This window comes from Fusarium mangiferae, assembly GCF_900044065.1.
Source record: "Fusarium mangiferae strain MRC7560 genome assembly, contig: FMAN_scaffold001, whole genome shotgun sequence".
NCBI classification, from domain to species: domain Eukaryota; kingdom Fungi; phylum Ascomycota; class Sordariomycetes; order Hypocreales; family Nectriaceae; genus Fusarium; species Fusarium mangiferae.
In genome coordinates, this window is record NW_024573921.1 from 2,791,325 (window position 1) to 2,815,302 (window position 23,978).

The 23,978-nt window shown below is 48.8% G+C and overlaps 9 protein-coding genes across 9 annotated transcripts; 6 read left to right on the top strand and 3 right to left on the bottom strand.

The window, feature by feature from the left end:
• Nucleotides 1–865: 865 nt before the first annotated feature.
• On the top strand, nucleotides 866–2,298 carry FMAN_01391 (uncharacterized protein; the record flags this gene model as incomplete). Its single annotated transcript, XM_041834241.1, has 2 exons — nucleotides 866–1,071; nucleotides 1,161–2,298. The coding sequence occupies 2 exons, from the start codon at nucleotides 866–868 to the stop codon at nucleotides 2,296–2,298; spliced, it is 1,344 nt and encodes a 447-aa protein (XP_041676731.1).
• A 790-nt stretch (nucleotides 2,299–3,088) lies between these two features.
• FMAN_01392 (uncharacterized protein) lies at nucleotides 3,089–4,018 on the bottom strand (the record flags this gene model as incomplete). Its single annotated transcript, XM_041834252.1, has 1 exon — nucleotides 3,089–4,018. The coding sequence occupies one exon, from the start codon at nucleotides 4,016–4,018 to the stop codon at nucleotides 3,089–3,091; it is 930 nt and encodes a 309-aa protein (XP_041676732.1).
• Nucleotides 4,019–4,591: 573 nt separating this feature from the next.
• On the top strand, nucleotides 4,592–9,479 carry FMAN_01393 (related to VPS8-vacuolar sorting protein, 134 kD; the record flags this gene model as incomplete). The annotated part of the gene is made up of 3 exons (XM_041834263.1): nucleotides 4,592–4,936; nucleotides 4,986–5,427; nucleotides 5,476–9,479. 3 exons carry the CDS (start codon nucleotides 4,592–4,594, stop codon nucleotides 9,477–9,479), a joined length of 4,791 nt encoding a protein of 1,596 aa, XP_041676733.1.
• Nucleotides 9,480–9,968: 489 nt separating this feature from the next.
• Nucleotides 9,969–10,694, top strand: FMAN_01394 (related to pigp_human; the record flags this gene model as incomplete). Its single annotated transcript, XM_041834274.1, has 1 exon — nucleotides 9,969–10,694. The coding sequence occupies one exon, from the start codon at nucleotides 9,969–9,971 to the stop codon at nucleotides 10,692–10,694; it is 726 nt and encodes a 241-aa protein (XP_041676734.1).
• A 28-nt stretch (nucleotides 10,695–10,722) lies between these two features.
• Nucleotides 10,723–12,366, bottom strand: FMAN_01395 (uncharacterized protein; the record flags this gene model as incomplete). Its single annotated transcript, XM_041834286.1, has 2 exons — nucleotides 10,723–11,627; nucleotides 11,682–12,366. The coding sequence occupies 2 exons, from the start codon at nucleotides 12,364–12,366 to the stop codon at nucleotides 10,723–10,725; spliced, it is 1,590 nt and encodes a 529-aa protein (XP_041676735.1).
• A 2,503-nt stretch (nucleotides 12,367–14,869) lies between these two features.
• Nucleotides 14,870–16,914, top strand: FMAN_01396 (uncharacterized protein; the record flags this gene model as incomplete). Its single annotated transcript, XM_041834297.1, has 4 exons — nucleotides 14,870–15,234; nucleotides 15,306–15,563; nucleotides 15,616–15,835; nucleotides 15,886–16,914. The coding sequence occupies 4 exons, from the start codon at nucleotides 14,870–14,872 to the stop codon at nucleotides 16,912–16,914; spliced, it is 1,872 nt and encodes a 623-aa protein (XP_041676736.1).
• A 1,203-nt stretch (nucleotides 16,915–18,117) lies between these two features.
• Nucleotides 18,118–19,942, top strand: FMAN_01397 (uncharacterized protein; the record flags this gene model as incomplete). The annotated part of the gene is made up of 4 exons (XM_041834308.1): nucleotides 18,118–18,485; nucleotides 18,569–18,790; nucleotides 18,848–19,025; nucleotides 19,076–19,942. The coding sequence occupies 4 exons, from the start codon at nucleotides 18,118–18,120 to the stop codon at nucleotides 19,940–19,942; spliced, it is 1,635 nt and encodes a 544-aa protein (XP_041676737.1).
• Nucleotides 19,943–21,119: 1,177 nt separating this feature from the next.
• FMAN_01398 (uncharacterized protein) lies at nucleotides 21,120–22,287 on the top strand (the record flags this gene model as incomplete). Its single annotated transcript, XM_041834319.1, has 3 exons — nucleotides 21,120–21,275; nucleotides 21,337–21,930; nucleotides 21,988–22,287. 3 exons carry the CDS (start codon nucleotides 21,120–21,122, stop codon nucleotides 22,285–22,287), a joined length of 1,050 nt encoding a protein of 349 aa, XP_041676738.1.
• A 356-nt stretch (nucleotides 22,288–22,643) lies between these two features.
• Nucleotides 22,644–23,270, bottom strand: FMAN_01399 (uncharacterized protein; the record flags this gene model as incomplete). Its single annotated transcript, XM_041834330.1, has 1 exon — nucleotides 22,644–23,270. One exon carries the CDS (start codon nucleotides 23,268–23,270, stop codon nucleotides 22,644–22,646), a length of 627 nt encoding a protein of 208 aa, XP_041676739.1.
• Between the last annotated feature and the right edge of the window lie 708 nt (nucleotides 23,271–23,978).

Consider the following 23,978-nt stretch of genomic DNA (forward strand, 5'->3'; position numbering starts at 1 on the left):
CAACGTCTCGTAATCCTCGAAACGGGCAATCTTTCCGACCAACCACCTCCCCCCATCACCCCCCAAACCGCCAACCTCGCACTCAAAACTCAGCACACCAACTCACTCAATCGTCGTTCCAGCCACAGACAAATCACCCCGTCAGTTCCACCCGTTGAATCCCCCTGTCAAGGCCCTCTACTCCAATTGGAACCGGCAGCGACCTCCCTCTTTCAGCAGGTCCAGTTCTCTCCACCTTCGCTAGCTCCAGCGCAGAGCAGTAGCCAGGGCCTCTCCAGGATTTCTCCAGCCCGCGCCGTGTCTTTTTTGCCTCTAACCCTCAAAGTGGTCTAAGTTTTGCAACTAAAGAGGTACCGGCTCACAGTGCCCCTCACGGCTTGAGCCCCACCCGCTTCATAGACACAGCCAATCATCATCTGTCGCTGCCCCCCGGCCCGGTTTCGCTCGCCCCGTCCCCCATTCCTCTGGGCTCTTTCCTTCTCTTTTTATCCTTTACGCGGCCACTTTCGCACTTGCCGTTGGATCTGTCTCTTCTCTTGCTTTGCCTTGCCTGTTCTGCCACTCCACCTTCGCCCTCCCGGCTATTCTCACCTCACCAACTACTCGCTTCAAGTCGAGTATCTTCTCCTTCTTCCGTGAAGAAGGGAGCTTCATACCACAGACATCGCATTTTCTGCATTCAGAAGGCGATTGCTGAGGCTCGGCAGTTATTAACTTTAATTGCCTTTGCGTGCATTATTTGCCGCCTGCATCTGCCAGCGTTTGCCCTTGAACGGTCCATGGTACCCGCACGGAAGCCCGCGAGTTAATTCGAGCCAGCCTCACATTGCTCAGCATTTATTCTGGCATTTGCCCGGAAGCAAACATGGTTGCTGTTCATCAAATTCTGACCGAGGTCACTCATGTCGTCATTCGCGCTGCCGCCGCGGAAGATCCCTCGTCGACGACCTCTCACGCAGCTGCCGAGACGACAGACAGCGGAAATGAGAAGAAAGACAACGGAGGCGGGTCGAACTCACCTCTTCTTTTCTTTGTCGCTCTAGGCTTCGGTGTTGTCTTCACAAACTTATGGTGAGACTTGGCTTACGCACCCGCATCTGGCCTCGTCCAATGGCGATGGCTGGACCGTATCTTGAAAAGGCTCTAACAGACTATCCCAGGATCATCGTTGGTGTTAAGTACTGTTTCCGTTATAACGCTCGAAATCGACAAATGCGAATGAATGAAGATGGCGAACCTATCACTCTTGAAAACATGCCTCGACCTCATCGAAGACGCCGCGAGAAGAAGTTGATGACTATGGACGAAGTCAACGACAAGTTCCCGATGATGAAGTACAAAACATGGGTTTCCGATCGCGCAAAGGAGGGTCTTCCCACAACTGGTGGCGTTTCTGCACCTCCTACTCGACCTAACAGTATTCGAGAGGCGGATGGAATTGTGCCAGACTTTTCAGCAAAGGTACGCGATTCGACCGACGAGCAACCGGCGACCACTGCACCAAAGACGAATGGACTGGGAGAGACAACGGGAGCAAGCAACGCCCCCGAAATATCGGCACCCGAAATTACCGCCACAGCTGTTGTGCCCGAGACTGAGAAGCCAAAGGATACACCCAAGATAACTGAAGGCCAAACCTCAACCGAACAAACAGCAAACAACAACCGACTTCAGCGAATCTCTAGTGAGGAGACCGACGATGACGATGACCACATTGATGGCGCTCTGCCACCCGAGTGCCTCGAGAACCCTGGTGATACATGTGCTATTTGCATTGACACACTAGAAGACGATGACGACGTTCGCGGATTGACTTGTGGCCATGCTTTCCATGCCGTCTGTGTTGACCCTTGGCTGACAAGTCGACGAGCTTGCTGCCCGCTTTGCAAGGCGGATTACTATGTTCCCAAGCCAAGGCCGGCTCCCGATGCTGCCAACGAAGCGGGTGCCAACAATGGTTCAAGCTTTGATCCTCGGAATAACCCACGCTTTGGTCTCCCTGCCGCGATCCGCTCTGCATGGATCAGGGGTCCCCGCAGTGGCCGCAACGAAACTCCAGCCCCCGCCAGTCGACGTCGGACGGGAGACGCTGCAGCTGAGCAGGAGCCAGTTCAACAGCCAGAACAGGCTCACCAAGCACCAGAAGTTACTCAAACATCAAACGGTGGTGTCTTGTCATCTGTTCGAGGTGCTCTACGTTTCGGCCGGAGGCGACAAGCACAAGATAACCAGAATGGTTCTGAGACTGTAACACCATCACAACTCGAAGCGGCAAACCGCACACCAGTTTCCACGTAATGATGTGAACCTGACCTTTATTCTTATATAAAGTATGCGACTGTTTTTTTTTTAGCGATGGTTTTCTCTCATTTTTTCCCAGCATGAAGTGCTGGGCACAACCGTCACGAATCTCGAAATCATAAAGGAATTGACTTTTGACGACACAGCATTTATTTTATACCGCATGACATATACGTGGGGCGACAGCAGGTCGGTGAGGTGTATATTCGGGTGATGGTGAGGACGGACGTATAGGCTCGGCGAGCTATATATACCCCTGAGGCGGCGTGCATGGTCATATCATGCTTCGCAGGCCATGAAGGCAATGATGGCGTAGGTAGTGCGAAGGGAGGAATTACCAATACTCTTTGGGGATTGTCTATCTGTAAGACAGCTATTGTATTTGCATTGGGCTAGAAAACATGGCTTTTAGCTGGACGGGAACGGGGCGGCGGAGTTTATGGGTTCTGGGTCTTTGATAGTTAGATGGCGCAATAGAATATTTGTTCCATCTGCATATACACTCTGCTACTGACGAGGCACCTAGGGATAGTGAATGATAGAGATAAAGGCTCACCCATAGGTAATTTGTACAATTGAAATACCGTCACTGGTGCGCGAAAACGGCTGGCTGTTTCTCATATTATAAAAGCTTTGAAGCTATTTGTAGATTTGAATTGTTCAATTATCTATAGTACTATTGGTAGAAAGTTGGTCGAACAACTACGCTTTATGAGTTTCATTTGGATAGAAGAAAGTATTGAACCAGTTTCTTGTCTTCGAATCCCAGAGATCTATCGTCCATATGCTAGAGGAAAGATCCCTTTGAAAACCTGCCACCAAAATCAGCAGCTTTGGTCATCAACTCTCTCCTTTGCGCGGTGCCAATCTTTCCACCCAGAGCCATATCCTTTTCTCGGTCAAATCCCCGCTTACTAGGATCATCCTCCTCCTCCTCCTTTTTACCTTCCTTTTCTCTTCGCCCCTGATGCTCTGCGTATAGACTTTTACCTCGTTGCGATTCAATATTTGCTGCAATTTTGCGATTCCGTTCTTCCTCTTCCCGAGACTTCCCTGGTTTCGGTGTTGTGTCTGTGTTCTTGTCGGCGCGTCCTAGTACTGAGTCTTGTAGTCTCTTCAGCTTCTCTTCAGGGGTTTCAGTCCACATTGTCGATACCGTCGAGGGACCAGAAGATGACGCTGGCTTGGAAGCGAATTTACGATTGCGCATCTTGGTTGGGTCGCGCTCTGAGTAGCCTGATGCCGTGGGAGGCGCAAGCATCCACGAGTCGCGCTGGGGTGCTGGTTCAGCGGATGGAAGCTGAGGTCCTATCGTGGGTTTGTTCGCTTTGGCTGAGCCTGGCAGTGCAGGGCCGTAGTCATCTTCGGAGTCTGAATCTGAGTCGGGAGATGTTGCTGGGCGTTGCGAAATGTCGGCGGGAGGTGGCGCAGGCCCAACGGTGGGCTTTGGTGGTGCTGGGCCAGTATCAGATTCTGAATCGGACTCGAGTTCTATCTCGTCCTTGTTCGATGTCGGCAAAGCTGGGCCGACGGGTGCTTTGGGTGGTAAAGGTACACTGGGACCGTAATCATCGTCCGAGTCTTCTAGTTCAATCTCATCTGTATTCTTTGCTGGAGATTCGCTGCGACGATGTTTGCTGGAGTTTGAGTCTTCATCATCGGGTGTACGCTTCCGTTTCGACAGGTGCGGCGGCAATTGAGGCCCAATCGAAGACATTTCGAGTATGATTTGCGAATGACGTTCGGTTCCAGTGTTTCAGTATGTTTATTGCGAGGGGTGTAGCATTTGGTTAAAGCTTCGATTCAAGGTGGAACTTCTTGTCGCGAATGCGACGTCCCATCGGTAACAGACGTCACAGCGCAGTCCGGAGAATCCAACGGCCCGCACATGGACCTGGAGTGGGCTGGGGCTTGGCATGTGCATTCGCTGCGCCGCTGCCAACCTCCAAAAGATGGGGCTGCGTAACTAACGAACTACTGACCTACCTACCAACCTACGTAGCTCACCATAGCTTCGTTTGCGCAATCCATACCTTTTTAATTCCCGTCTTTTGCAACGCGGATCGATCCGTAAAGAGCCAAGCAATCGAAGGCGCTCGAAAGTCTAATCATACCAGAAAAGGCAACTTTCCCACGTTTTTCCGTTGCCCCTCCGACCTGGTTCATCTTATACCTTGACCGAGCTCCATAAACAGTGTTGCCTTATCGCCAATCTGCAGCTTTTACTCCCGCAGTGCCATGATCTCAACGCGGTAGTGCTTGCGCATGCAGTGATGGAATCCAGAGTGCAATGGCCGATTCAGAAGATTTGTCGCTCGCGGGAGACGTGGGCTTGGACAATGGCGACACTATAAATAATGCGCCTACGATAGCTGGTACTGATGTGGATGCTGGTGCTGATGCTGTTAATGATGGTTTACTCGAGGATAGTGACGGGCCCGACCGTCATCTTACACCAGTTCCTATAGGAAACGGATCGGTTACGAATAGATATCGCGAGATCATGCAGCAGCAACATCAGGATAGTTCGGACGTGAGCTCCTTGGGTGGAAGCTCTTTGCATGGTCTACCAAAGCGTGCTGGTAGCCCGATAGACTCGGTCTTGTCGGGACCTGACGATACACCATCTATTCAAGTAGGAGCACCACTTCCAGGATCTCGAGCCCTATTCTAACCTCCCGCAGGGATCATTTGTCTCCTCTCCTGGAAGCAGCGTTCTCCCGTCTGTAGCCTCCCGTCCCGGCCTGAGCAGCCCCTCTCCATCTTTCCGACCTTTCGATCGCCGATTTCAGTCGCGAATTTCCTCCTCGGCAATTAATACACCTCGCTCGTCGTCTCCGGCATTTCCTTTTCTTTCCAGCCATAGCCGTAACGTCTCCTTAAGCTCGCAATTCCTCCTCGACCAAGCCGATCTAGAGACACCCACGCCGCCGTGGGAGGTGGTTCGTTGGACAAAGCTACGGAAGCTCAATGGCCATGCATTCTCTGAGGCAGGGAAACGAAACTTTGGTTCCCCAACTTGTCTTGCTGTATCAGCAACGATAGTACTTGGAACGTCGAAGGGTATCATATTAGTGTTCGATTATAACCAAAATCTCAAAATGATTATTGGTCCAGGGACTAAAGGTAGGTTACAATCCGCTCGCTGCGCTGCATGAAACTGACATGGTTCAGCTGTCGAATCTGGGCCAATCACTGCTATAGCGATATCCGCAGATCATACTACAATTGCAGGAGGACATGCGAGTGGAAACATCTTTACCTGGGATACAGGCCGTGCCTCGAGGCCTTTCCTAACAATACCACATTTGGAACCATCGCAGCTCCAAAATCGCACGGTAGATGGACATGTTCCTGACGTTGCTATCACTCACCTCGGGTTCTTGGGAACACGCCATACAGCCCTTGTTTCAGCTGATAACAAGGGCATGGCTTTCTCGCATCTGGCGACTAGAGGAACCGGTGCACTTGGGCGAACCGTGAAAACTCATCGGATTCTTGGTCGATATCCGGATGCGCCAATGCCTCCAGGGAAGACGGTCAAGCCTAGCACCGTCCTTGCCTTCGCACCTCTACCCCTTGGCAATGTTGAGTGTTCAACAGACACCCTAGGCTTGACAGCCATGCTGACGCCATATCTTCTTGTTATTGTATCTACTACACCAGTGGCACAGACTCAACACAAGTCGGCGCGGCCCAAGGATGTTCCCCCTCATAGCGCGATGACAGGCTGTTTGGCATGGTTCCCAGCAGTGAAACTGAAGGTTCCTGACCCTCAAACTGGCAGCGATATTTCGAAGGTGAAGCTTGCGTACTGCTGGTCCAATATCTTGACAGTGCTGGATGTAGACGAGTATCCCCGTGAAGATAAGGACCAGCCTGCGTCGTACAGATTCAAGGCACGAAGCAGGTGGAAGTGCGAAGAAGCGATTGTTGCTGTGCAATGGCTCAGCCGTTCAGTACTAGCGGTGCTTACGATCTCTCAAAGAATGATCGTACTTGAAGACAGGAGCATGCGCATGACAGAGGGCTTCGATCTTGTGCAAAAGTACATATACCACGCAGACCTGTTCTCAGAGCAGCTGCACACTCTTGTGGAACAGCTTGATGAGAACGATTCCTCGATGCATGGCGTCGTAGCTGATGCTTTCTACATGAGCTTCAAAGCGTACAAGGGGAGGATATTTATCCTTGGCTTCAACGAAGTTTCAATTGGCGCATTGTCAAATTGGGCCGACAGGCTTATTGCTATGATGGAAAATGGCGACTACCTAGGCGCTATTCAGCTTGCCACTTCTTACTATACTGGCGACGCAGACAAGCTCACCGTTGGATTGCCAGAAGATCCTTCATTGCGTCACACCATGGTTCGTGACAAGATTATGGAGATCATCAGTGCCTCTCTGAAGTATGCTTTTGGTCAGCGTCAGAAGGATCCTGAGAGTTACGACGATGAGCACATGAAGCAATTAGCAGAGACCTGTTTCACAGCTTGTCAAGCCGTCGACAACCAGGACTTCCTCTTCGAGGACATGTATGACTGGTACGAAGATGCTGATATTGGAGGCATATTTCTCGAGTGTCTCGAACCATATATCCTCGAGAAGACCATCACGATGGTGCCTCCAACTGTTGTGAAAGATTTGGTCCAGCACTACGTCAGTCGAGGATGGGAGAGTAGACTTGAGGAAATGATCTGCCACATGGAGACAGTGACACTGGACCTTGACCAGATAACATTACTGTGTAAGCAACACAGCTTGTACGATGCTCTGATCTACGTCTGGAATCAGGCACTTGGTGACTATATCACTCCGATGATTGATCTTCTGTCTCTATTGATACCCCTCATGGTTGACGGGGACTTCACGGCAAACAATCCAGCAGACGACTTCTTCAGCATCAACGCCTTCAAGATTTTCCCATATTTGTCTTATACACTGACTGGCAGGGTGTATCCAAACGATGAAGCCATGAGTGAAGAGATGGCAACCAAAGCTAAGTCTGAGATTTACTGGTTTTTCTTTTCCGGGAGAACTATTACCTGGCCAAAAGGCAGTGGGAACGAGTTCCGTACCATCCCCAACTCTGAGTCGCAGCCATCGTTTCCCTACCTTCGTATGATTCTCAAACTGGATGCCCCTAGCTTTCTGAGCGCGTTGAACGAAGCATTCGAGGACCCTTTCCTGAATGACTCCACCGATCAGCACATGAACGGCTCTAGGGGAGACATGCCGGAAGAACAGATCTTTGGACAAACCATAAACCGGCAATATGTTCTCTCTATCTTGCTGGATGTCATGAATCCAAACGACTTTGCTCCTGAGGATACCATCTACCTCGACATGTTTATTGCGCGGAACCTTCCAAAGTTCCCACAATACCTTCTCTTTTCAGGCACAACACTCTCGCGCGTCTTGACTGGTCTGTGCAATTATCCAGGCCTCGACCTAGCTGAGGATGCACAGCTCAGCGCTGAATATTTGCTCTCTGTCTATCATCCGTCAGACATGCCTGACTTGATGCCGTTGTTCAAGAAGGCAGGATTCTATCGTATCCTGAAACGCATATACAAGACAGATAAACAGTATGGCAATCTGGTCCAGACGTATTTTGAGGACCCGGAAGACCAAGAGTTGGTTTTCGATTGCCTCCGCGAATGCTTGCGACCTCACTCAGGACTGACTGGACGTCAGATTCAGGAAGTGCTCAGTGTTGTTGAAGAACATGCACGAAGATTACTTGAACTTGATGCCGCATTAACTGCAAAGACTCTAGCAGAGCAGGGTTTGGAGCTACATCAGCACATGATCGACTCTACCGAGGATGCAGCAGACCTACAGCACACATATCTCAAGACATTGCTGGAGCCAGAGGAGCCAACAGCAGATCACAAGTTGGTGGCCGCTCGTGACTTGGTCGAACGTTATGTGCAGCTTATGTGTACATTTGAGCCGTCTCATGTATCTGATTACGTTGGTCTTGTGCAGTCAACTGACTTGAGGCTCGAAAAGCTGCTGCCGACGATGGAGGAGACTGGTGTGATTGATGCGGCCGTTGTGTTGATGGCTCGGGAAGGCCAAGTCAAGGACGCTATGGAACGACTTGTCAAGCATCTCAAGACCCTGGAGTCCGCAATGCATGGACTGTTGACAGGTGCTGAGGAACAGCATTCGGGACCAAGTCTTGGGTACGCCGCTGAGGATCTTCTCGAAGCTCTCCAGAAATATGTTCATGTTGGCATATGGTTATGCCAAGGCCAGACCAAATCATTGACTAAGAAGTCGAAATTGGTACAAAAGACTCCAAAATCGGCAACTGAGGCGCTGTCACCGGACGAGGCTTTATGGTTGAGTCTGATCGATGCGTGTGTGCAAATCACCAAGAAATTGTCACCTGCTCTCAGCGCTGCTGCTGAGCAGAACATGAGTGACGACGAGTTTGATGAGGAGAAACTCGTGGCTCTTCTTCGGTCGCTGGTTCAGCACACATTTACGGCGCTGCTTACAACGACATCCAGCCAGACGACATCTCTGTCGGGGTCGAAGCTGGTGTCAAATGCTGGTTCCAACCTGTCTTTCCTGCGCATTCTCAGGGCATTCTTAACACAAGCGGCTGCGTCATCTCCAAACTTGGAAGATCTTCGAGGGGTACTAGCGTCCATCTTCTCGGCGTATGCGTATGAAGAGTCAATCCTCAAGCTATCGAATCGCCTGTTGGAGCGCAGCCTATTTGTCAACGTCAATCAATCAGTTGGGCTTCGTCAAAGGGGATGGCGACCAAGAGGATCAACGTGTGAGGCATGCAGCCGAAGAGTCTGGGGACCTGGAGTCGCTGGAACAGCAGTGTTTGAGGCGTGGGAGGATAAACAGGCTATTGAGGAAAAGAGAAGGAAAGAAAGGCAGGCCAACGCAGCGGAGCGCGCCAAGGGTGATGATGGCGAAACGGAACTCAAGGCTAAGGGTAAGGGAGTCGACACGAGACCGTCGAGCATGCTCATCGAGACCAACGCCAACAGCAGCGTGGGCAGTAATAAGGACAAGCCTATGGGGCCTTTGGTAGTATTGGCATGCCGGCACATATATCACCAGAGCTGTCTGGATGAGTTGCAGGAAAGGCAGCAGAATGGAGTGGTAGGTGTTGTTGAGAGAGAGTATAGATGCCCTATTGATGGGTGAGAGTTAAAGTATTCTTCAAGAGAGGGCTCTTTTGTACAAAGTGTATGACATAGTTAGATATTAAAGATGTTGATTAATGATGATGACTCTTGGGATATAGGTAGCTTAATCAGAGTGCGGGTAGCGGAGAGGAGAGTGGTCAAGATCGACCTAGTGGCAGCTATGGGCACATGGATGCTTGGTGTTGGCCTTATAAAATAGTGGATGTAATCAAATATAATCAAGAAGCAATCCAGACCATAGCCTATTTCCTGTTATTGTACTTTTCAGTTCTGTAGTTCAATCGCTTCATGATTTTTAAGGTCGTGCGGATAGACTAAGCTTTCCGGAACCTTGAACGTGCTAGACGAGGCACTAGAACAGCCCCGTTGTAGCGGGTACCTGGCCTAAACTCAACTGAGTGCCCTGAACCTCAACTTGACACTTCAAAACTACCTACCTTAGGTACACTCTTGATACAGAAACAGACAAGTCACAATCACAATCAGTATGTCACTCAGCTCAGATGACGAGGACGATATCCTCTCAGACGCCCAATCAGCCAGTTCTTCCGGAGAAGACGAAGATTCTCCCCCACGGCAATTGTCGCAGAATCTGTTTGCGCCTCCGTTTTATGGGCGACCTCCAACGCCTTTGCCCCCTTCACCCTCGCTCACATCTCTTCTACGCCCTTCACGGCCAACAACACCAGACGCATCTGATGACGATGCAATCGCGCCTGTGCCTAGAGCCGCGCCAAAGGTGCCGACGTACGAATACTACGGCTTTGTGCTGTATCTCTTCAGCAGTCTGACATTCCTCATCTACCTCCTCTGGGGTTATCTCCCTTCACCATTTCTGCACGCCCTGGGGATAAACTACTATCCCAACCGGTGGTGGGCGCTCGCCATACCGGCTTTCATCGTCATGACAGTGGTGTACATCTACGTAGCTCTCGCTGCGTTCAATACAGAGATGCTGACAGTGCCACTATCCAGTGTTGAGACTGTCGTGGATGGGGCGGGTAAGTTGGCGGAGATTGACGCGAAGGGAAGATTGAGGGGGAGTCGCAATAGGGAGAGAAGGGTGCATGGAGATGGGAGATTGAGATGGAGGGAGATTTGGAGCGAGGGAACGGATGCGGTGATGGATATTCCGCTGGCGGGCGTTTGCGAGGTCTTGTATGGAGAGGGAAGAGAGGATGGTGAAGATGTGTATGTAGATGATGAGATGTGACAGCAGTTTCTGTCTATTCGAAATATTCTTAGAATAATGACCTCCATGTTCTGGTTGTAAATGTCTTGAACGTCCAACTACTATTCTCATCATATCCCAGATCAAACAATAGTATGACAGCAAAAATGAATACCAAGAGTGGTAGCGACACACTGAAAAAGACCCCAAAGTTCTTCTCGCCAGGCAAATACCGCTCAGACATACTAAACAGACTCGTGGAGAATGACAAGGGAATAAAAATGAGCGCGACAATAGTAAACGTCTTGATAGTCTTGGCTTCGCGAATCGACCTGGCAGCTCCATTGATACCCGTAACTCCAGTGAGCGACTCGCTCAGAAACTCTGCTCTTTGTCTGAGAGATTGCAATCTCATATAAATGTACTGAAAATCTGACTCGGATTCCGTCCACTGTGTGTGATCGGTTGGAACTACGGGATCGTCAAATTTTATGTGCAGCTGTAGCATTATTTGTGAAACATCCTTGATATATCTGCTGAGTCGACTGCATAAAAGTTGGATATTGCTCCACGATGCCTCGAGAGATGTTGTCTGGACAGATGCAAAATTGTCTTTTCGCTGCAGAGGAAAGGCCATTGTCGATAGAAGCGCGTCGTGGTATTCGATCAAAAGCATGTAATGAGACGCTATGATCTTCCTCATGAAAACAGTCATGTCTAGCTGAACTGCTTGCCTGGCAGATATGTCATTGTAGCATTCGGTGTAATAGTGAAGCAGGTCGTCATATAAACAATCCCGTGAAGGCCCTGATGCTCTGCTCCGTACAGTCCAGGGACTGGGGATGAAATCTGCATATCCTCCTTGGAACGGAGGTGCAGAAAATTCTATAGTCTTGAGTGACCACGTCTCAGATTTTGGCTGTGGTTTTTGCCATATATGAGCTTTTCGAAAGGGTGGATCGCAGAGGATTAAAACTACAGCATATCAATTTGACTATTCTCGGACTATGGTAATAAACAGCAACTTACTACTCCAGTCGTTTTCATTAGAAAATGTCGTTTTCCAGAATGAACATTTTCGGTGAAGGATAACTGTAGGCTCCCAATCCTTGCCGAGCTTCGTCCTCAAGGCGTCTCTTCCGGATTCTGCACATCCTACACTGAAGGACCCGAACTCTTCGCGAAGAGCTCGAATGTCGTAGTAGCTTGCAGTAAATGATCGATTTCCGTCAATGAGTGAGGGTAAGCACGGTGCTAGATTGGGTTCATACGGCCATCGCAGATATGTCGACGTTCTCTCATGAGTGACAAAGAACATAGGGTCGATCTGGAGTTCGTCACCTAAAAGTGCTATAACTTCTGTATTTAAGCCTTCGACAAGATAGATCATCCGGTGACTTTGGCCATCTTGACGCAACTTTCGCAGCTGAGAGAAATGATTCCTCAGTTGTGCAACATGAGGGAATTCCGCAGGCGACAGTATTTTGCCTTGACTATCCAACTCAAGAACTGTCGCTCGAACATGCTGTCTATCACACAGCATAACAGCACGATTGCGTCCATCGGGTAACTCGAGGTTGGGCTGTCGAGAACAGCTTTGCTTGATGTAAGTGAGGTATGGCCCATCGGCAGATAACCAGCTGCCATTGTCCTTTTTTGTTCGGGGTGTGGAACGAGCTTCGGGTGCTTCTACTATGGGGCATTTTATAGACATGTTGTATATACACTGTGTCTGTCTGTGGAATATTGAGTCGGTATATATAGCTGCGGCTGAATGGATGTGCAGTATGACTAAGGACTGTAAGCTAAAGGTGAAGAGAGCTTTGACTGGCTACTACAATGATGACTGAGTCTTGAAATGACTAGGACTTGCTTGTATTGGCTTATGGTAGTTAAGAATTGGAGCATATGTAGTGGATGTCTTCCTATGTGCTCTGGTGCTCCTCAATTGACCGGCTGTCTACCCTGGAGATACTACCTGAAAATGGTATGTCAAAGTCTTGAGATCTTGATGTAAGTGAGTCCATCTTATAACTAGAAATGAAAAAACCAATCAGTGTGATGATTGATATTGTCTTGAGGGAGTTCCATACTAATCGTTTGACTTGTTTGAGAAAAGGAGTGTGTTCATTCCCTACTCAATAGGTAGTAGTTAACATTAGGAACGCTCTTGCAACATTTCTGTCTCAGCAAAAGAAGGGATTTGTGCAATGAAGGTTATGCATATGGCGATCTCGTTTCATAACTCTTATGCACATGATGCAAGTCACTCACTAACACGCAAGAATGAATGGGCGGCCACAGCGACCATCCGTGCTATTCTTACTGTGACATATTATTTCTGGATGGTTGAGGATACAGGGATTAAGTTGATGTACCGTTTACTCTGAGGTACCGTTTAACTCGAGGTACCGTTTAACTCGAGGCACCGTCTGGTAGTGGTTCGCGCCCCAGAGCTGCAGCCTCTGATCCAAGGACATGGGAAGCATCTCTTGTTTCATGACCAGGAAGAAGGAGATGAATTATTTGGCACGGGCCAGATAAGACCTGCATCTGTATGTGCACTGTTAAGGAGGCAGGAGATACAAGTCCGGATAGCATCTTGTTGCTGTGGAGGGTTGCTGGGATACCTTTAATACAAGGGCTTGGAAGAAGCGTTACAATGTTAGGTATCTTGTCTTCAGGAACAAGGAGCCAGATGATGCACGGCAGAGTCTTGACCCCAGAGTCCGGCGATTTCCCCTTTGAGATCCCGTTGCCTTGCTGTCGGTACTCAATGCTCACAATAGCAATGCAACATGCCAGAGTCTACCGCACATTTAAACTACTATTGCGGAGTTTGCTAAGAAAGAACCGAGTCTACTCAGCTTTGGAACCTTTCGGTAGCTGTCTAAAATTAGATAGATAGCCTTATGAGCTGAGAACCTGGAGATTCACGCTGCCCTGCTGGAACAGATGACGACAAGGGAGACTGGATGGTGCCATTTTTCACAATGATCTGACTTGAAGAGTTTTCTCAAGTTAAGATGATCTGTGTCAGTTACCATTGAAGGGATACGATAGAGTGTGGGTGGACAGTCGCGATCTGTGACTGCCAGGATCTTGCAGTGTTCATGCCGACTCCTGTCCTCGCCCTGACACGTCAACGAGGAAAAAGCAAAACAAAACTTTCAAGCAGATTTTATGAGACAAAAGACGGTGAGCTGGTCATGGTGCCCGCAAGAGTGACAGTTGTCAAGGAGTCAAGGAGTCAAGGAGTCAAGGAGCCAAGATTGGTACCATTCTCACCTCGTTTGGGACGAGCTGAAACATTTCCAGAGATAGCAATTAACCCTAGTAAGCTTCTAGAGTCTTCCTATTGAAATTAGTATCATAAGCAATTTAGTAGACCAAAACTCCTAGCAGCCCCCCTGTCAGGCCTATATAGAGGCCGCAGTTATGGTAATGGGACCAATAATATGGCTTTAGTTGGGAGGAGAAAAGAGCAAAGATGCTTCGGAAGAGCACGCTCAGCCCGTTATGGTGGAGTGGAGTTTCTACATTTTTATTGAATACCCCTGTTGCTGCGGTTTGTGAATATGCATGTTGGCTGTTGGTTCTGTGAACAAGGCGACAGTCTGGTTGGACAGAACAAGTAACAGAATGTACACTCGATTTTTCTGCTCACTGTGCAAGAGATAAAATGGATTGTAATTGAATGGGTAAAACAGTTTCAACACTGTGAGTAGTTTGAGGTGGTGATTGAGAAGCTGGCCTTTCAAGACAATGGCATTGAGAACGGGTTAATCGAGCGACTGACACTCTGAGAAATTGAGCCACACAACGGGTACCAACCAAATACCTGTGAGCCAGGGGAAAGTAATTGAGGTCTCGTTGAAACTGAACGCAAATTTATCGCGAATCTGCCTCGTTACGGCCCCCGAGATGGTTCGCGGATCCCCCTATCCTTCCACGGTCTACGGATGCTTGCGCCAGAGTTCAAGCGCATGTTCATTAGAAATCTCACCTGGTTTCAACTCGGACCAAAAGCTTAGCACTCACCTCAGATGAAATGGTAGTTTACTGAGTGCTCAAGTGTGTTCCTGTCCCTAATAAGGCAATCTCTCAATCGGCGGTCGATCAGGCAAGATTCGTCCCCAACCTGAAAAGCGACCTACCTACACATACAAATGATGCACACGTTTGCCTCAAAGATATATATTTCTGTTGCCAACACTATGGAACCAGTCGAAGGCCAGGGAAGCCCCCCCAAAGTCCTCGACAGACTCTTCAAAACTACAAAAACTTCCACTATCCCCCATCTCACAGAACTTCGCAAGGCCCTTGGCTACGGCAACCCAGGCCAAGAACAGGACATTGCCTTTAAAAGGGCCATCAGAGCCCAGATCGAGTCCTTCGTATCTCCTAGCACCAAACTACCCGCATATAAACTCACCAAGTGGAGGTTGCCTCTTCACCAGAGAGGACTCCAAGAGGTCACTAAAGACTTTCTCGATACTAAGGGAAGGGGGCCTGAGTTCTGGCCTGCGAGGCATAAATCTGTCAACACAAGGTGTCTTGAGTATTCTAAAGACTCTTCTCGGTGAGTGCCCAGGCCCAGACGGACTAAACATACAGTATTCCTCAGACATGAGCTATCGCTGACTCAAACAGGATACGTCGTCTCATGATCAAAGTCTTTTGGCGTGCAGCCCGAGAGTACAAGCGAAACAAACCCTCAAACTCTACCACCACCAAGCTACCATCACAGCCTAGCGATAGAGACGCTTCACCATTAAAGCCCCCGGACACGCCGAGTGACGACAAACACCAAGTCCTCAATAACTTGCATATTATCAAAGGCCAGAGTATCGACAACCCTATAGATGTTGAGAGCATGCAGTCCATGACCAACACATCAGGGCTGTCCACGTAAGAACATCTCCACCGCCTCAGAAGTACGGCTTTCTGACATGGTCCCAAGAGACGATCACTTTGCAGGCCAGGGACTGATTTTCAATTTTATTCTTGCACAACAACGACGTGACACGCCAGAGGAAAGCTCGAGCTCTGAACCCTTTTCGTCTTCTCAATTAGTTCCTGACACAGAGGGAACTATGATGCCTATTCCCGAAGAAGCAGAGAGCGCGTCAAGGACAGACCAGTACGAAGTGCCTCCAAGCCCTTCAGGGGCCACTGAAACTGTTAGTGTCTCCTATCAAGTTCACCTTATTGAGACTAAATCTTTTCATAGGCATATATTAATGGCAAGCGCCCGGTCGAGCCAGACTCCAATGATATCAGCCGCCAGGCCAAAGTACCTAGACAAGACCCGAGCACGTCTGCGAAACCGACACGTCAGCCTCCAAAGAGCACTCGAGGTGACAGAAAGACACAGAGCCTCCCTCCCAGAGTCCGAAGCTCTCAGCGGAAGAGCAAGCCAGTCTCTCGACCGGGGGCTGCTACAGAAGAGCAGATTCAAGCTTTGGAGGACCCAACCCCAACTCCGTCACCTCCCCCAGCTGTAGTTGGACCTCAGGGCAGAAGAAATGCGAGCCAAAGCAAACAGCCCTCAGCCACCACTAATGATTCCACCCCAAGAACTTCAGCCGTGGATACACAAAGCCAGTCTCCAACCGAAGCTATCAGAGCAGAGGTAGCTCGCCAGGCTGAAAGGCAGACTACAGAGGCAGCCATAGCAGCGGGTGCAGACCAAGAACTAGATGCCCGCGGCACGTCTATCACTGGCCTCTCCGCCAAAGCTCAGGGAAAGCTACCTGAGGTGCCGGTCAGGCAGACCCCGACGGTTCAAGCTGGACCAAGTCGGGAGCGGGAGCGGGAGCGGGAGGCGGAGTCTACAGTGAGACCAGAGGGCAGTGCTACTATGAGCCAACAAAGCAGCCGCCCTGGCAACCTGGAGCCTGAAGCAACACAGCGACAAGGACTGAATGGACGCGAAATAGCCATAGTCATCAGATCCGACATCGCTAATGGCGTTGACTTCATGTCTTGGAGGCCGTCATCTTTCTTATTCCACATGTCTCTTGCGGCTGTGGCTGGTGAGTTGGGCTTGAGGCACGGCCGATCCCTTCACATGTCTCTCAGAGGCCGAACGTCCAACTTGTGTGAAAAATTCGAAGCCGGCGACGAAGACGGATTTGAATCCTTCAAAGATGAGTGCCTGGGAGTTATTATGCAGCGACATTCTGGTGCTGGATCTACTCCAGTATTGCAGAGACAACAGTTCAGGATTTACTTTTCTGATAAGCCCATTTCTATCTGAAGTGGACTGTACAGTTTCGTTAGTATGGATGGGTACAAATTCGTTTTCTTCTTTCTTTGTGTTTGTATTATTGTATTGTATTGTATTCTTGGGAAATTGGCGGATCAACGACTTTTAATGGTTATACGGGTATGAATGTGTCAACAGGGTTCTGTTCTGTGGTTTTTGTCTTTTGTTTCTTATCAAGTACCAGACTTTTGTAATAACATAGTTGTATAGCACCTTTTAGTTTAGCGCAGTCGATAGAAAACCCTTTTAAGCCGGCCTAGAGACTTGGGAAGGAGTGCGATCGTATCCATGTGTGTACAAGGTTAAGCACGCGTTTCTCGGACCATGAGGAACAGCCACCAAGATCAACACGAGGCAGTCTTGCTTTTGGCGTGTTAGTTATCCGCTCGAGTGTCGGTAAAGTGTTTGATACTGTGGAAATGGTAACGAACAGTGCAACGGGTGGTGACGCAATGCAAGTAGCCGTGGTCTCACAGGGGGAGATGTCGCTCCTGAGAAACAGAAACAGGGAAATAGCTTCGGATTTGCTTTTTGTCGTGGGAGAGAAGAGAAAACTAGGTATGGAAGGAAAATTGTGGCTGCAGAGCAGGAGAAGGCTGCTGTAGCATCTATCTTTACAGTAGATAAACAATGATTACATAATATTACACAATGCAATGTCTATGCACGATATGCAACAATGGGTTGATTTCCTACAGTCAGATTAAAAGTCTGATTCAATACGACATCAATTCCCTAACAAGAAATCGGAAACTCTTATTTATCACATCCGCCCGTCGCCTGATCCGCGCGCGACACCATCAGGTGTAATAGGCGAGACATCAGCCCGACAACCAGCATCACAGCGTGCATGGCTAGTGTAATCTTCTGCTGCAGCTGTAGTTTTATATGTAAACATGCAAGACTTGGCCCCGGCATTACTGCAATGATCCGCTGATCTAACTGGTCGGCGGCCGTAATGTATGGAAAGTTACCATGCCTCCACTGTAATGTTCCCTGAAGACCCGACCCCCCATGCTCCTTTTCTCTGAGGCTCTGACAGGGGTGTCGGAATCTGGGGCGCGTTGCAGAACCATCCAATCTAACTAAATAGCCCCCCCGTTCTGCCGTCCCATTCTTTCATTAATCCTGTTCTGCAAATCCCTGGATTGAATTGTCCTCTACGTACGTACGTACGTACATCACGTCCTGATCATGACCTCAAAGAAGAAAGGCACCGCGCGTCGGACCGGGCCATTTTATTTTTCCTCTCGCACAAGGACTACCAAGGACGTGCCTCCGATCAGGAAACTGCTCAGCGAGCTTGGGTTTGGCGATGATGCTGATAAGAAGCTACTCAATGAGTTCAACACTGCTCGTAAATTTCACATGAACCGCTTCTTAGACGAAAAGATCATCGACGACAAAGATATATTGGAGTGGTCCTCCGAGCCTTGTAAGCAAAAGATTCGCAGGCTGGCCAAAGATTTCCTCGTCAGACAGAATCATGGTCCTCGCTTCTGGCCCGAGGAGGTTTCTCCTGCAAACACCAAGAAATACCGTTATCCACAGGATACCCAACAGTCAGTCTAATCTCCTCTTGTTGTTTCCGACGCGTCTTGGATGGATGAGTGACTGACAGTCGGCTTGTACCTGTCCTGTATAGGCTCATCAAAACATTGACCATGCTGTTTTTTCGACAGCTATACAACAGAAGATCACACTACATAAAGGTTCGCAAAGAAAAGAGGCGTACCAATCTCTTCGAGCGAGGTGATGCGCCTGACGAGCCTATTGCCCTTGATCTGTCCAGCGATGAGTCTGATTACGAATACCAAGTATTTGATGCCCCAGCATCGCCCATGTCTGGTGAATCTTACCTCAAGAGGTGAGCTATTAGTATCAACAAATGTGGTAGCTATGTATGCTAACATGGTGACTCTAGAGAGCCTGCTGATTCTCCCGACTTACCTTCAATCGAGGAGATAAGACGTACAGTACAGAGTCAGACTATGCCCTCAGCTCCTGTGACGTCACTACCTAGTGTCGTTCAGAATGAGAATGCGAATGAGAATGTGAATCCTGAGACATCTCATGAAGCCAGCCAACCCTCAAGAACAAGTGTAAGAATTCTCTTGATCAATGCGGGCACCACTCAACTGACACTGAAAAGCCTGTGCGGGCAACAAAAAGGCCTCTATCGCAATCTGAGGCGTCGCCGTTACGCACAAAAAGCCCGCGTCTCAACGGTTCCCGTGCACCCACAGCCAACCCGGTTTCTCAAGATGCCAATGTTCGGCTTGAATCAGTCGCCCGAGCAGTTTCCCCCAGACAAGACCTTAGGAGGTCGAGTCGAAAATCTGTTCCTGCGCCTGTTGCTTCCATGGGTGAAGGTTCAAGGACAAATGACACACAGGAGCTATCATCAGAGGCAGTGAGGAATACTACGGATGAGATCGTCTGCGGGTTCAAAACCGCGATACGATCAGTCCCACCTACTGGAGAGGATAGCAGTACTCGCCTTACTGAAAATGAAACAGAAACGACAGTTACAGACCAGCCTGTAAAGCATGGATCTACGCCGCTCTCTCAGAAGGATACTGTTGCCACGTCTGAACCAGACATTGAAGAGCTCAGCAGTAACTCTTATGATATAGCAGCGGCCAGGCGGTTACTGAGCTCGCATCTCCGCGGTCACACTACAAATACTCCCACCCCTCTACAATTCTCCTTTTCCTTTCACGATGGCAGTCACGGCGACCCGTTCAGCATTTCAGCGGTCGAATTCTTCACAATGACCCTCAGACAGTTTATGGACGTCTTGCCTATGAACGATAAGGAACTGATAATAGGGCTATGCATACGCCAATACGGGCCCAAGTTTTGTCTCCGGCAAGTGTATCTGTACAACGAGGATGTCTTTGGGAACATTCGTCAGCAGTTTCTCCGTTGTATTGAGAGCGATACACGGGATGTAAAAAACCACGGAAAGAGGCTGGACTACGAGATCAGTATTGAGCCACTGAGAGATTTCCCGTAAGAGATGGATCGATGAAAGAAGGGATCAAATTTACAAGTCACAAATCTCCGGCGTCGACTTCAAAAACTAATAAATGACGACACGAGTCCCTGAGATACTAGCAACATGCTCCACGACATCATGACGCCGCATTGAAGGTATCAGAGCTTGAAACGTTGGAAATATGGAACAGCAGACAAGGCCTGGCGATGCCCTTGCACTAACAGTGAAATGGAGATGATGAGTTGGCCATCATCAATCATGTCTTTGGGAACATTTAAATTCGTTTTTGGAATTCCGTTGCCCGCCACACAGCCTGGATAAGATCGTCATACAGGCTCTTGGGTCGGTCAAGACGTGATCGGATCCTACACTAAAGTGAGCTACCAGCTGGGGATTTTGACTGAAGCCACTATTACTGCAAATCTTTCGCAGGATAGACGTGCTTCAGCGCATTCGCCGTCAACAAGAGCACGGAAATTATGGCATTCGGTGCTGGAACGATCATGGGCCTTAACACAGTCATGAGTTCAAATAATGTTATTGTTATTATGCTAGAGAATTGATACATTCGATGTAATCATTTCATCAGTCTCCAGCTGTTTCATTCTATCTCTTCGGGACACCATAGCAAGGTGCTCAGCCGTGGTAAGGGAACATATGGACTTAACCATAAGCAACAAAGCGATTTGGATACTGTAAGCTTTCAACTACCTAGCTTAAGGGGACCTTTGGCTACATGCATGTATTCGTTATCATATGGCGGCCTTCATGATTCAAGGTCTGAGATGCTTGCTCTTGCCCCCAAGGGCTGCTCGACAATAGGTAGCAATGACTGTTATGACATGAACAGCTTGCGTGGCCTTCTTTCCTCGGCACACTTCGAAGCTCTCCTCAAGGTGATAGTGGCACCTTCCACTTCCACGGGACCAACTTGCCTTTGTGATTTTGAGATGCCTCTTAAGGTAGGTACACCTGGCCTATACCGAAGCTTCGCTATTCATCCTTTCTGAGTCCCTACCCAGTCTTCGTCCTTACATCCATCACAAGACAATATTTTCAATACAATCAGTCACTCACAGCAAGGCTACTTTCTTTAATCATCATCAAACACTCGTCAGAAGATACAGAGATTAAGCGCATATTTTTGAAACAACATCGCTAGGACAGTTTCAATCCGAGCACCACCGCAAAAACCATGGCAAGTTCTTCTGACTCAAACCGAACCTCCACTAAGAGAAGCAAATTCTGTCCATGTCCTTCCCCATTCTCGAAGAGATCCCCCAAGAGCAGTCCTCTCCAACCGGAAGATATTTTGAGAATGTCTAATATAGTCAGAAGCATTGACCCAACTGTATGCCCAGAGCATTGAGCAATTGTCATTCTGCTTCGTTGAGTGCTAACATATCTTCTAGCAGCCAGAAAATAGTCCAAAGAACCCCAACGGATCTGGCAGCCGCGATCAGTCATCGTCATTGCCTCGCAGTAGCATGGTAGAGGCGCCCAGCATGGCGTTGGATAAAACAATCAACAAGGGCGATCCAGCGCCAGATGACGATGTATCTGCAAAGAGTGGCCATGCCCAAAGTCAAGATAATCCTATCTCCTCTTCGGTCGAGGCTTGGAACAGCAATGCAGAACCACCAAAGTTTTCGGTGCAATCAATACCGACTTCTCCAGTTGATCAGTCCAAATCGAATAATCCTCCGATCACAGAGGATATGGGGATTCAAGATAGCCAATCAGGCGTAGGAAGAAGGCCCGATACACCGATACCAGAGCACTTACAACATGAAGAACCATTTTCTACTTACTTAAACGAAGAGGATTATGGCAGGGAAGAAGACTACGACCAAGAGCAAGATTACGATCAACAACAAGATCACGGCAAAGAACAAAAGCATGGCAAAGCACAAAGGAACGGCAAAGCACAAAAGCATGCCAAAAAACAAAAACCTAGCCATGATCCAACTGCCAGTGACCACTCATCCCCTGACTCTATTGGCACAGTACTTGCAACTGACCGCCTGGTCGCTATCGACTTCACTGTCTACCACACCGAATAGTACTCGAGTTATCAATGGTGTCCATCACGAAGCTTCTTTAGAATGTCACTTGCAGATATCATAAACGAGATACGATTCGAGGAAGGTAGCGGCGTAACTGTCTCCCTTGAGTGTACTATTGGGAAAGAAGATATGGTATATCGACGAAAAGCTCGTACTGAAGAGAGGTTTCATGTGGTACAGCAGAGGATCAAGCATCTTATTGACACATTGAAAGAGAAAACTCCACCAAACAAGAAGGGAGATCCAACCTTCGAGATTATCATCGAAAGGCTTGGTCCAAGACGTTGGACTTCTTAGATTGATGTGTGATGTCCGGGAAATACTGGACTCTGGAGAGTTTGAGTCTGGAGGCAGCTACCAGTATCTTAGTTAAAGCGTGGGCATTGACTGTTTTTACATGAAGGTATCAAGAAGCTTATATAGTGGACAATAAAGCGTTGCTTATTACATGATGGAAGCCTTATTATTCACCTCATATTGCGTACAGATTCAACTGAATGAATGACCAAAGATTTTACATAGACATTTGATGTGCAAGCAACCTGTAGTTCATATTTACGATGTAGCTCGTTTAGGCACGAATCATCAACCAATACTCCATTCATCATTTAACGCCTGTCCATTTCATGAAATCATCCATACCATCATACCATTTAACCAGCAAACATACTAGTGAGCTCCCAGTCGCCACTAGCAAGTTGCCTCCAGGAGCTCGAACATGTAGCTTGAACGGTCTGCATGCCAAAGTTGCCATCTCCTTGGTCGAGTTGGCGGAAGAGGATGAGCTTGTAGCCAATTGCAGCAGCCATGAGACCAATCTCGACGGGCTGGGGGTCGTGCATCTTGTAGGCGAGCCACTCCTCACAGTGCTTGATCTCTTCCTCTAGAGAGGGATCAGAGTCAGCGGTTCGGGGGACAGGGTCGCCGAAGAGGAAGCGGTTCGACATGACGGCGTCCTTGGCGATGTACTTGAGGGCAGTCTTGGGCTTGTCGCAGAGGGCACGCCAGAGAAGAGTCTCCATCTCCTTGACGGCGGAGAGGTTACGGCCCTTGATGGTCTTGAGGTTTTCTTCATCTGACTCCTCATCTGCGTCGTGCTCCTTTTGCTTGCCACCGCCGTTGAAGAAGTCGGAGCCTTCGATGCCGGATACAATGCTACCGTTTTGTTGGCGCGGGGTAAGTTCCATGCCTCTTTGGCTGGAGGGGCCACCGAATTTGCTTTCTTCCGCATTAAGCCCGTGAGGCGAGCGATCGTTGGTGAGACCAAGCATAGTCGGCATGATGGCGGTTGTTTGTGTTGGAGAGATGTGATGTGTGTGTGTACTAGTTTGTTTGAAGATCTGATCTGCTTTTAGATGCAAGAGTGACAATGCAGGGCAGAATGAAAACGGGGAATGCAAGACATAAAATACAGAAAAGTAGAAGCAGAAATACCAAGTTTCACGTATTTTCCATGCTTGGGAGTTCCAAATCCTGATTGCTGGCTATCCCGGCAGCCAGAGTGACGTCAACCTTGGGATGCATCATGCTCATGCCTGTAGCAGAAAGTTGGATAAGATTATGACGGAGATCGACACTAATCGAACATGTTTTACTGTGCAGACCAAGAGTTTCATTGGGTGAGATGATCCCGCATAATGGATCATCCATGGAGCGTTCCTGATGCTCAAAAAGTGTGCAGTTGCTAACAATTTCCCATCGATCTCGGGTCGGGGATTTACTGAACCATCCATAGCGCCCACTAACACTAACGAACGGTGCCTGTAACCTTAGCAGATCTCAACGGTTGTGGCGGTGCTCCAGCTGTGGCTCCTTTCACCCACCAGCCACATATTCTCCACCCACCCCCACTATCCGCAATGATTTCCGTCAAGCCAACATGGATCCACCAAAATTTCTGAATGCAATTCTCAGTTGCTAGCACTTTTCTTCACATTGGATCTTCAGCCCAAGCTCGTTGCTCAAGCACGCGTTATAGCGCATACCCT